At 47.4% G+C, this 12,997-nt stretch overlaps 1 protein-coding gene across 2 annotated transcripts in view; it reads right to left on the bottom strand.

Annotated features, from left to right (window-relative positions):
- The window catches only part of ADGRG7 (adhesion G protein-coupled receptor G7), a 95,909-nt gene that overhangs the window by 45,293 nt on the left and 37,619 nt on the right, over nucleotides 1–12,997 (bottom strand). For both annotated transcript variants that reach the window (XM_077294155.1, XM_077294156.1), the window contains 2 exons: nucleotides 10,673–10,827; nucleotides 7,442–7,627 (listed from right to left, as the gene is read on the bottom strand). In XM_077294155.1, the coding sequence (XP_077150270.1) occupies nucleotides 7,442–7,627; nucleotides 10,673–10,827 (341 nt within the window). The remainder of the gene's footprint in view (nucleotides 1–7,441; nucleotides 7,628–10,672; nucleotides 10,828–12,997) is intronic.

Here is a 12,997-nt window from a genome sequence, read left to right as displayed (position 1 = left end):
CAGGTGAAACAGGAAAGAGGATGACAAGTCCAATTCCACAAGCGGCCACCGGGGGAGCCCAGAATCCAAATTCACAACAGTACCCCCCCCTCAAGGAGGGGGCACCGAACCCTCACCAGATCCACCAGGGCGACCAGGATGAGCCCTATGGAAGGCACGAACAAGATCAGAAGCATGAACATCAGATGCATTGACCCAAGAATTATCCTCCTGGCCGTAACCCTTCCAGTTGACCAGATACTGGAGTTTCCGTCTGGAAACACGAGAGTCCAAAATTTTCTCCACAACGTACTCCAACTCACCCTCAACCAACACCGGAGCAGGAGGCTCCACAGAAGGTACAACAGGTACCTCATACCTGCGCAATAACGACCGATGAAAAACGTTATGAATGGAAAAGGACGCAGGGAGGTCCAAACGGAAAGAAACAGGATTAAGAATCTCCAATATTCTATAAGGGCCGATGAACCGAGGTTTAAACTTAGGAGAAGAGACCCTCATAGGGACAAAACGAGAAGACAACCACACTAAATCTCCAACACAAAGCCGAGAACCAACACGACGATGACGGTTGGCAAAACGCTGAGTCTTCTCCTGTGACAACTTCAAATTGTCCATAACCTGCCCCCAGATGTGATGCAATCTCTCCACCACCGCATCCACTCCAGGACAATCCGAGGATTCCACCTGACCGGAGGAAAATCGAGGGTGAAACCCCGAATTACAGAAAAACGGGGACACCAAGGTGGAAGAACTGGCCCGATTATTGAGGGCGAACTCTGCCAATGGCAAAAAAGCAACCCAATCATCCTGGTCAGCAGAGACAAAACACCTCAGATATGTCTCAAGGGTCTGATTAGTCCGCTCGGTCTGGCCATTAGTCTGAGGGTGAAAAGCAGATGAAAAAGACAAATCTATGCCCATCCTAGCACAGAATGCCCGCCAAAATCTAGACACAAATTGGGTACCTCTGTCAGAAACAATATTCTCAGGAATACCGTGCAATCGGACAACATTCTGAAAAAACAGAGGAACCAACTCAGAAGAAGAAGGCAACTTGGGCAGAGGAACCAAATGGACCATTTTAGAGAAACGGTCACAGACCACCCAGATGACAGACATCTTCTGGGAAACAGGCAGATCTGAAATAAAATCCATCGAGATGTGTGTCCAAGGCCTCTTAGGAATAGGCAAGGGCAACAGCAGTCCGCTAGCCCGAGAACTACAAGACTTGGCCCGAGCACAAACGTCACATGACTGCACAAAGACTCGCACATCTCGTGACAGAGAAGGCCACCAGAAGGATCTTGCCACCAAATCCCTGGTACCAAAAATTCCGGGATGACCTGCCAATGCAGAAGAATGTACCTCAGAGATGACTCTGCTGGTCCAATCATCCGGAACAAACAGTCTATCAGGCGGACAACGATCCGGTCTATCCGCCTGAAACTCTTGCAAGGACCGCCGCAGATCAGGAGAAACGGCCGACAAAATTACTCCCTCCCTAAGGATACCTGTGGGTTCAGAATTACCAGGAGAGTCCGGGTCAAAACTCCTAGAAAGGGCATCTGCCTTAACATTCTTAGAACCCGGTAGGTATGACACCACAAAATTAAAGCGAGAAAAAAATAAAGACCAGCGCGCCTGTCTAGGATTCAGGCGTCTGGCAGTCTCAAGATAAATCAAATTTTTGTGGTCAGTCAATACCACCACCTGATGCCTAGCCCCCTCGAGCCAATGGCGCCACTCCTCAAACGCCCACTTCATGGCCAAAAGCTCCCGATTCCCAACATCATAATTCCGCTCTGCGGGCGAAAATTTGCGAGAAAAGAAGGCACAAGGCCTAATGACGGAGCAGTCGGAACCTTTCTGCGACAACACTGCCCCAGCTCCGATCTCCGAAGCGTCAACCTCAACCTGAAAAGGCAGATTCACATCAGGCTGACGCAACACAGGGGCAGAGGCAAAACGGCGCTTAAGCTCCTGAAAGGCCTCTACAGCATGAGGGGACCAATTAGCAACATCAGCGCCCTGTCTGGTCAAATCAGTCAGTGGTTTAACGACATCCGAAAAACCAGCAATAAATCGGCGGTAAAAGTTGGCAAAGCCCAAAAATCTCTGAAGACCCTTAAGAGAGGAGGGCTGAGTCCAGTCACAAATAGCTTGCACCTTGACGGGATCCATCTCAATGGAAGAGGGAGAAAAAATATACCCCAAAAAGGAAATTTTCTGGACCCCAAAAACGCACTTAGACCCCTTCACACATAAAGAATTAGACCGCAGAACCTGAAAAACTCTCCTGACCTGCTGGACATGAGAGTCCCAGTCATCAGAAAAAATCAGAATATCATCCAGATATATTATCATAAATTTATCCAGAAAATCGCGGAAAATATCATGCATAAAAGACTGGAAAACTGAAGGGGCATTAGAAAGACCAAAAGGCATGACCAAATACTCAAAGTGGCCCTCGGGCGTATTAAATGCGGTCTTCCACTCATCCCCCTGCCTGATCCGCACCAAATTATACGCCCCACGAAGATCAATTTTAGAGAACCACTTAGCACCCTCTATACGAGCAAACAAATCAGTAAGCAATGGCAATGGGTATTGATACTTAACAGTGATCTTATTCAGAAGCCGATAATCAATACATGGTCTCAAAGAGCCGTCTTTTTTTGAGACAAAGAAAAACCCAGCTCCCAAGGGAGAAGAAGATGGACGAATATGTCCCTTTTCCAAAGACTCCTTTATATATTCCCGCATAGCAGCATGTTCCGGCACAGACAAATTAAACAAACGACCCTTTGGATATTTACAACCCGGTATCAAATCTATGGCACAATCGCACTCACGGTGCGGAGGTAACGACCCAAGCTTGGGTTCGTCAAAGACGTCTTGATAATCAGAGAGGAACTCAGGGACTTCAGAGGGAATGGACGACGAAATAGAAACCAAAGGTACGTCCCCATGAATACCCTTACATCCCCAGCTCAACACAGACATAGCTCTCCAGTCCAAGACTGGGTTGTGAGACTGCAACCATGGCAATCCCAGTACCAAATCGTCATGTAAATTATACAGCACCAGGAAACGAATAATCTCCTGGTGATCCGGATTGATACGCATGGTTACTTGTGTCCAGTATTGTGGTTTATTATTAGCCAATGGGGTGGAGTCAATCCCCTTCAGAGGAATAAGAGTCTCCAAAGGCTCTAAATCAAAACCACAACGATTGGCAAAGGACCAATCCATAAGACTCAGAGCGGCGCCAGAGTCAACATAGGCGTCCGTGGCAATGGATGACAAAGAGCAAATCAGGGTTACAGACAAAATAAACTTAGACTGAATGGTGCCAATGGAAACAGACTTATCAAGCTTCTTTGTACGCCTAGAGCATGCCGATATAACATGAGTAGAATCCCCACAATAGAAACACAATCCATTCTTCCGTCTAAAATTCTGTCGCTCGCTCCTGGACAGAATTCTATCACACTGCATACTTTCTGGCGTCTTTTCCATAGACACCGCCAGATGGTGCATCGGTTTGTGCTCCCGCAGACGCCTATCAATCTGAATAGCCATTGTCATGGACTCATTCAGACCTGCAGGCAAAGGGAACCCCACCATAACATCCTTAACGGCATCAGAGAGACCTTCTCTGAAAGTTGCCGCCAAGGCGCACTCATTCCACTGAGTAAGCACAGACCATTTACGGAATTTTTGGCAGAAAACTTCAGCTTCGTCTTGCCCCTGAGATAGTGCCATCAAAGTTTTTTCTGCCTGAAGTTCCAAATGAGGTTCCTCATAAAGCAAGCCCAAGGCCAGAAAAAACGCATCCACATCGCGTAACGCAGGATCCCCTGCTGGCAATGAGAAGGCCCAATCTTGAGGGTCACCCCTGAGCAAGGAAATCACAATCCTAACCTGCTGAGCAGGGTCTCCAGCTGAACGAGACTTCAGGGACAAATAAAGCTTACAATTATTTCGGAAATTCTGGAAGCTAGCTCTATTCCCTGTGAAGAACTCCGGCAAAGGAATTCTCGGCTCAGATACCGGAGCATGTACTACAAAATCTTGTAAATTTTGTACTTTCGTGATGAGATTATTCAAACCCGCAGTTACACTCTGGAGATCCATTATTGTCAGGTGCACACAGAGCATACAGAGATTAGGAGGAGAGAGAGAAAAAAGACTGCAGCAAGGCAGACTGGAGGAAAAAAAAAAAAAAAAATTCCAGCAGACTTCTTATAACTCTCCTTTCTCAACCTGGGTCTTTAACACTTTAGTGGCCGGTCAAACTGTCATGATCTCTGCAGGCAGAGATCATAGCAAGCCTATAGAGGGACAAGCTCTCGGAAGATGGAACTATACTGACCATGAACTAAGCCTGCCGCGCAACTAGAAATAGCCAGGTAGCATTTCCTATTTATAGCTAGATGCCCAGCTCTGGCCTAAGACCTAAATAGCTAGCAGAGGGAAATATAAGACCTGGCTCACCTCTAGAGAAATATTCCAAAGAAGACAGTAGCCCCCCACATATAATGACGGTGAGTTCAGATGAAACAACAAACGCAGCAGGAAAATAGTCTTAGCAAATTTGAGGTCCGCTTACTAGATAGCAGAAGACAGATAGTATACTTTCATGGTCAGCAGAAAAATACTAACAAAACACCATCCAGAGATTACCTTAAAATCTGGCATTAACTCATAACGCCAGAGTAGCAATCCCTGATCGACGAGAGCTTTCCAGACACAGTAACAAAACTTCAGCTGCGAACTGGAACAAATAGGCAAAACAAAACATGGACAAAAGTCCAACTTATCAGTAGTTGTCTAGAAGCAGGAACAAGCACTGAGAGGCATCAGATAACATTGTTGACCGGCAAGAAACCACCAGAGAAATGAGCTTAAATAGCGACACCCACTACTGATGGAATCAGGTGAAACAGGAAAGAGGATGACAAGTCCAATTCCACAAGCGGCCACCGGGGGAGCCCAGAATCCAAATTCACAACAGCCCCCATTCTGTCATGTGCTGCTCCCATTCTGTCATGTGCTCCCATCCTGCACCCCATCCAGTCATGTGCTCCCATCCTGCATCCCCATCCAGTCATGTGTGCGCCCCCATTCTGTCATGTGCTGCTGCCATCGTGCTCAATCATTCTGTCATGTGCTGCTCCCATCCTGCGCCCCCATTCTGTCATGTGGTGCTCCCATCCTGCGCCCCCATTCTGTCATGTGCTGCTCCCATCCTGTGCCCCCATTCTGTTGTAATGTGCTGCACCCATTCTGCCTGTTCCTGTTTCCATTCTGCCATATGTTGCTCTCATCTTTCTCTCTCCGGCTCTACTGCCCGAGTGCGGCTGTGCTGAGTGCGGGCGGCTGTGCTGAGTGCGGGCGGCTGTGCGTGGCAGTGCTGAGTGGGGGCGGCTGTGCGTGGCGGTGGTAAGTGCGGGCGGCTGTGCGTGGCGGTGGGGAGTGCGGGCGGCTGTGCGTGGCGGTGGGGAGTGCGGGCGGCTGTGCGTGGCGGTGGGGAGTGCGGGTGTGCGTGGCGGTGGGGAGTGCGGGCGGCTGTGCGTGGCGGTGGGGAGTGCGGGCGGCTGTGCGTGGCGGTGCTGAGTGCGGGCGGCTGTGCGTGGCGGTGCTGAGTGCGGGTGGCTGTGCGTGGCGGCGCTGAGTGCGGGCGGCTGTGCGTGGCGGCGCTGAGTGCGGGCGGCTGTGCGTGGCGGCGGTGAGTGTGGGCGGCGGTGAGTGCGGGCGGCTGTGCGTGACGGCAGTGAGTGCGGGCGGCTGTGCGTGGCGGCGGTGAGTGCGGGCGGCTGTGCGTGGCGGCGGTGAGTGTGGGCGGCGGTGAGTGCGGGCGGCTGTGCGTGGCGGCGGTGAGTGCGGGCGGCTGTGCGTGGCGGCGGTGAGTGCGGGCGGCTGTGCGTGGCGGCGGTGAGTGCGGGCGGCTGTGCGTGGCGGCGGTGAGTGCGGGCGGCTGTGCGTGGCGGCGGTGAGTGCGGGCGGCTGTGCGTGACGGCGGTGAGTGCGGGCGGCTGTGCGTGGCGGCGGTGAGTGCGGGCGGTTGTGCGTGGCGGCGGTGAGGGTGGGCGGCGGTGAGTGCGGGCGGCTGTGCGTGGCGGCGGTGAGTGCGGGCGGCTGTGCGTGGCGGCGGTGAGTGCGGGCGGCTGTGCGTGGCGGCGGTGAGTGCGGGCAGCTGTGCATGGCGGCGGTGAGTGCGGGCGGCTGTGCGTGGCGGTGGTGAGTGCGGGTGGCTGTGCGTGGTGGCGGTGAGTGCGGGCGGCTGTGAGTGCGGGCAGCTGTGCGTGGCGGCGGTGAGTGCGGGCCTCTGTGCGTGGCGGTGGTGAGTGCGGGCGGCTGTGCGTGGTGGCGGTGAGTGCGGGCGGCGGTGAGTGTGGGCGGCTGTGCGTGGCGGCGGTGAGTGCGGGCGGCTGTGCGTGGTGGCGGTGAGTGCGGGCGGCGGTGAGTGCGGGCGGCTGTGCGTGGCGGCGGTGAGTGCGGGCGGCTGTGCGTGGCGGCGGTGAGTGCGGGCAGCTGTGCGTGGCGGCGGTGAGTGCGGGCGGCTGTGCGTGGCGGCGGTGAGTGCGGGCGGCTGTGCATGGTGGCGGTGAGTGCGGGCGGCTGTGAGTGCGGGCGGCTGTGCGTGGCGGCGGTGAGTGCGGGCCTCTGTGCGTGGCGGCGGTGAGTGCGGGCGGCTGTGCGGGGTGGTGCTGAGAGTGCGGGCGGCTGTGCTGGGCGCCGAGTGCTGGGGGCCTGAGCAAGCGGGGACACCAGCGCGCTGTGGGGGTCAGGTGCCGGAGTCGCCGCTAGCTCAGGCCCCCGGCACTTGCTATATTTACCTGTCCCCCGTTCCATTCCACTGCTGCACGCCTCTCTGTCTTCCGGGGTCCTCTGCTTGTGACTGTTCAGTCAGAGGGCGGCGCGCATTAAGCGCGTCATCGCGCCCTCTGAACTGAACGTCGCAGGCAGAGAATGTGGAGGACAGAGCAGCACGTATCGGTGGATCGGGGGGACAGGTAAGTATTGCATACTCACCCTCCTGGCTCGTCCCTGCTTCTCCGTTGGAGATCGCGGTGTGCGTTCAGTGCTTACGCATACCGCGATCTCCTGGGAGCGTCGCTCTGTGGGGTCCAGACTGCGCCAGCGCTTGCGCTGGCGCAGTCTATAAAGGCTTCGGACAGAGTGACGCTCCCAGCGTTATATTATAGATACTGTAACTTAATCTATGGATATCTATGGTTATGTTTTTGCCTTTGTGTGGATTAGATTGGTTGTTACTGACATCTGCAGAGAATTTCAAGTCAACAGCACCTTAAGAAATATATTTACTTAGAAAATTGGTGATGTGTTCAATACTTATTTCACCCTCTGTAGCTTTTCACTTGAGTGATGGGTGAATTCAGAGCTCAACAAGATTACAAAAAATATACAATACCATTAAAACTGCAAAGTTAGTTGTATGGTTGCAGGTACACTGTAATGATGTGATGGAATTAGATAAGGTCTCATTTGAAGTTGTCTGGTTTGAGATTTTCTTCTGGCAGCCAGTTGTATTCCATTCACTCCATTTATAGTCCCAGAAAACACAAGCGTATTGAAGTAGAATATATGATGAATTGATCTATAATAAAATAAATCCAGAGAAAAATAAAGTACATTATTAAAAAAAAATTAATGCTATCATCGGAGATTCATGTTTGGTATGCACACCAAATGATCTGGCTTATTGGTATTAAGCTTGTCAAGAAACAAGTTATATAATAGACCAAATATTTCCATCCTTATCTCTGTTGCAAATCCTAAATATTGTTCTAATTCCCCAGGAATTTACTACTAGAAACAGGCTTGATGGAGTTAAAGCTTATAAATAGTGATGGGCGAGTATACTCGTTGCTCGAGATTTCTCGAGCACGCTCGGGTGTCCTCCGAGGATTTTTTAGTGCTCGGAGATTTAGTTTTCTTCACCGCAGCTGACTGATTTACATCTGTTAGCCAGCTTGATTACATGTGGGGATTCCCTGGCAACCAGGCAACCCCCATATGTACTTATGCTGGCTAACAGATGTAAATCATTCAGCTGCCGCGATGAAAACTAAATCTCCAAGCACTAAAAAATACTCGGAGGATAACCGAGCGTGCTCGGGAGATCTCGAGCAACGAGTATACTCGCTCATCACTACTTATAAAGGTAGGGATAGACACTTCAACCTTTAAAGTGTGCAGACAACTCACTATTTTAGAGACAATAAGTGCATACTAGCACAATATAGATAAGAACTGTGCATGATTACATTCCCGTGCACCACCCGGGATAAAAGGACGCTCATGACAAGTGATTCCATTCTTTCACTGGTTTTAATTAGAGAAGAGAAATTTTGGATTCAATGCTTCCCTAGTTCAATTGAGTCCTAGTCACAGAGAGAGATGTGAGTTTCTAGTATAAGGTTCCACGTGGAAGAATTCACCTTGCTATTAGTAGATGGGCACACACGCTTTGATCAAAATGATATCAAAATACCTTATGTTTTTACATGTGTAGAAATAGTAGAAGTCAAGTATATAACATTTACAAAGTGCGCTCCATAGTGCCTGGCAACTTTTTATCCATCACAACACAATTTAACCTATAAACCCCTCGAAACAATATGGTGGGAAATGCCAAATCTCTTCCGATCACAAGAACAGAGAATTTAATGAAAAATGAATGGAAAGATCATCCACTCCTGTACATATAACAACCATATGGACATATGCAAATAAATGAACTATAAAATCAAGAGACTCCATATCAAGTCAGGGAGCAGGGAATTCTGCCACACCTTACATATGGACTAATAAAGCATTCTGTATTCTGGACAACTATCCAAGTATTTGCCTGCAAGCTATAAGCTATGAAATATGTTTCTCAACCCAAAACGTGTTATTTATTACTGCTGCTTTTCAGTCATCTCCTGACCAAGTTCTTCTGAATCTCAGGATTTCAGGGAACAAAAGCTGGGAAATAGTATTAGACTGGGTTCCCTGAGCCCATCAGAAGAGCTGGAGGGACTATAGACCCAAATGTTATCTATACAGAATATATCTAGATCTATTTTAACTTGTATCAGAATTTTGCTGTAATAAATGCACCCCAGGACATATCATCAGTGTGGTCTAATAAGGTATTTGTCAAACATTCCTTAAGAATTTGACCATTAGCAATGCATTGTGTCCAATGTTCTCATTCAATAGTTTACACTGGATCCAAAATACCGAACATAAGCATATGTGTATATAAACTATGGATGCTTTTAACCTCTTCACAACATGTGTTGTATATTTACATCATATGTCTTACTCCGGCCTTTGATGCAGGCTCACACACTGAGCACGCAACTTTTCTTGCACATGACGGCTAATATAATCAGCCATTATGTACCTTTAACAGCTGCGAGATACGCGGGATTTAACATGCGCCAAGAGGGGTGCGTGTCATTACGCACTTCGATTGGCATGCCCATGATGTGATCACAGGGCACTGATGGGTTGTCATGACAGCTGAGGGTAATACTGAAGACAACCGTGCCGGTCACTATCATCCTCCTGTGAACACTGAATCATGGCCTGTGTTCATAGGAAACTGTGATTTCTGCTATGTATAACACATGCGATAGAATGATCGCAGCTAAAAAAAAGGTTTAAAAAAAAGAAAAAAAACACAAAAGTTCAAATCACCCTCACTTTGCCCCTTTGAAAATAAAACAATTTTTAAAAATGCACTCATTTGGTAATGCTGTGTTCAGAAATGACCGATCTATTAAAAGATAAAATAAGTTAATCCAAGAGGTGAACAGTGTAACAAGAAAATCGAAACACCAGAATTATGTTTTTTGGCCGCTGCAACATTATACTAAAATGCAATAATTGTCAATTAAAACATTTTATCTACCCTAAAATGGTGTCAGTAAAAACATCTGTTCAGGGTGAAAAAATAAGCCCTCACATAGCTCATATCCCGTAAAATGAATTTTACATACAAGTCTCTGATTTTTTTTTCATCACTTAAATAAAAAAAAGGTATACATGTTTGGTATCTGCGTATTCATACTGACCTCAAAAATCAGTTAGTTTTACCATGTAATGAACATGGTAAAAAAAGCAAAAAAACAATTGTGGAATTGCACGTTTTTTGCCATTTCACCACTCTTGGGATTTTTTCCCATTATCCAGTACACTATATATGGTAGAATGAATAGTATCATTCAAAAGTACAGCTGGACCAGCAAAAAACAGGCAAAAAAACTGTTATGGCTCTTGTAGGAAGGGGAGGAAGAAATGAAAAACAGAAAATGGTCCAGGGGTGAAGGGGTTAAGAAAATGGAACCAAAAGTTATGTTTCAAGATTTTTTTCTAGTGCTGATGTTCTCTGATTATGAAATGTTAATGTATTGTAGAGAATAACCACAAGGTACAGGAAATATTCCAAATCTAATTTTAGTAGGTAATTCTCACTAAAAGTAAAAGGCAAATACAAATGAATAATAACCATATAGACTGAGTTTGGTTCGCAATTCTCTAAGCGTGAAATCACAATTTTGGGGTAGTTTATTGAACAAGCTGTTGAAAAAATGAGTAACCCATATTCACAAACTTATACTTGTTAATAAAGCCAATATCGAAAATGTACCTGCTGATTGAAGCTAAATTGAATGTTAACACTTGCTCCAGAAATACTGGCAGAAATGATCTTCTTTCGAAAACCCAATGTTTTTTTATGCTTAGAAGCAAATAAATTGTCATTCTGATACAGGACAAATCCAACAGTGCCATTATCACTCGTTTCTAAACAAGAAACAATAATAAATAAATAATAAAATATTTGTAATGCTTTGTTGTCCTAGATTAAAATGTTCAGGTTGTATTATTTTGCTAAACATTTACGGTAATCTTGGTGCACTGTGCACTTAACAGCAACCAGCAAATTTAGCTTAATTGTAACTCCAATACTGAAGGCAGATTTATACAAATTCCGTTTAGGGGATTATGAATCAATATATAAGTGTTACAATTACAGCTACAGACAGAAAGAATTATACAGAAATACAGACCCAAATTTAGGGAATTTAGAGCCGTGTATTAGAAATATGGAGCTCAGAATACTAAAGATGTATTTGTCTTGAAATATAACGGATTGTCTATGGTGGCTCAGTGGTTAGCACTGTAGCCTCGCACTGCTAAGGTCCTGGGTTCATATCCATCCAATGACATCTGCAGGGAGTTTGTATGTTCTCCCATCTTTGCGTGGGTTTCCTCTGGGTTCTCCCGTTTCCTCCCACATTCCAAAGACATACTGATAGGGAATGTAGATTGTGAGCAGGGCCGGCGTTAGGGGCAGGCAGACTAGGCACCTGCCTAGGGCCCCTGCTCCCCCAGGGGCCCCCAGATAGCGGCACATCATGCAGACGCTATGGGGCCCCTGTAAGGCAGGGAGGCCCGCCTTCCACCAGCACCGCCATCGCATTGAACTATACCGGCGTCTGACACTGCGGTTGCGCAATGATGTCATTGTGCACTCACTGTGTGTGTGTCAGGCAGTGCCGCCGCTGAGACAAGATAAGGGAGCAGAGCGGGCACGAGGAAAGGTGAGGAGTGTGGGTTTTTTTTACTATCACAGTGAGTACTGGACTGTGGGGCCACTATTGGAGGGGTGAATGTGGGCTGTGCTATATATTATGCGGGCTGTGCTATATACTATGTAGGCTGTGCTATATACTATACAGACTTTGCTAGATACTATGCGGCTGTGTTATATACTATGCAGGCTGTGCTATATACTATGTGGGCTGTGCTATATACTATGCGGGCTGTGCGATATACTATGCGGGCTGTGCTATATACTATGCGGGCTGTGCTACATTCTATGCGGGCTGTGCTACATTCTATGTGGGCTGTGTTATATACTATGTGGGCTGTGCTATATACAATGCGGGCTGTGTTATACACTATGCGGGCTGTGCTATATACTATGCAGGTTGTGCTATATACTATGCGGGCTGTGCTATATACTATGTGGGCTGTGCTATATACTATGCTGGCTGTGTTATATACTATGTGGGCTGTGCTATATACAGTACTCTGCAGGCTGTGCTATATACTATGCGGGCTGTGCTATATACTATGTGGGCTGTGCTACATACTATGAGGGCTGGGTTATATACTATGCGGGCTGTGCTATATACTATGCGGGCTGTGTTATATACTATGTGGGTTGTGCTATATACTATGTGGGCTGTGCTATATACTATGTGGGCTGTGCTATATACTATGCTGGCTGTGTTATATACTATGTGGGCTGTGCTATATACAGTATTATACAGGCTGTGCTATATACTATGCGGGCTGTGCTATATACTATGTGGGCTGTGCTATATACCATGCGGGCTGTGTTATATACTACGCAGGCTGTTATATACTATGTGGGCTGTGTTATATACTATGCGGATTGTGCTATATACTATGTGGGCTGTGCTATATACTATGTGGGCTGTGTTATTTACTATGCGGGCTGTGCTATATACTATGTGGGCTGTCCTATATACTATGCGGGCTGTCCTATATACTATGCGGGCTGTGCTACATACTATGTGGGCTGTGCTATATACTATGCTGGCTGTGTTATATACTATGTGGGCTGTGCTATATACAGTACTATGCAGGCTGTGCTATATACTATGTGGGCTGTGCTATATACCATGCGGGCTGTGTTATATACTATGCGGGCTGTTATATACTATGCAGGCTGTACTATATACAGTACTATGCAGGCTGTGCTATATACTATGCGGGCTGTGCTATATACTATGTGGGCTGTGCTAAAAACTATGAGGGCTGTGTTATATACTATGTGTGATGTGCTATATACTATGCGGGCTGTGCTATATACTATGCGGGTTGTGCTATATACTATGCGGGCTGTGCTATATACTATGTGGGCTGTGCTATATACTATGCT

Source organism: Ranitomeya variabilis, chromosome 3 (assembly GCF_051348905.1).
Source record: "Ranitomeya variabilis isolate aRanVar5 chromosome 3, aRanVar5.hap1, whole genome shotgun sequence".
Lineage (NCBI taxonomy): Eukaryota > Metazoa > Chordata > Amphibia > Anura > Dendrobatidae > Ranitomeya > Ranitomeya variabilis.
This window is presented reverse-complemented; position numbering and strand designations above follow the sequence as displayed.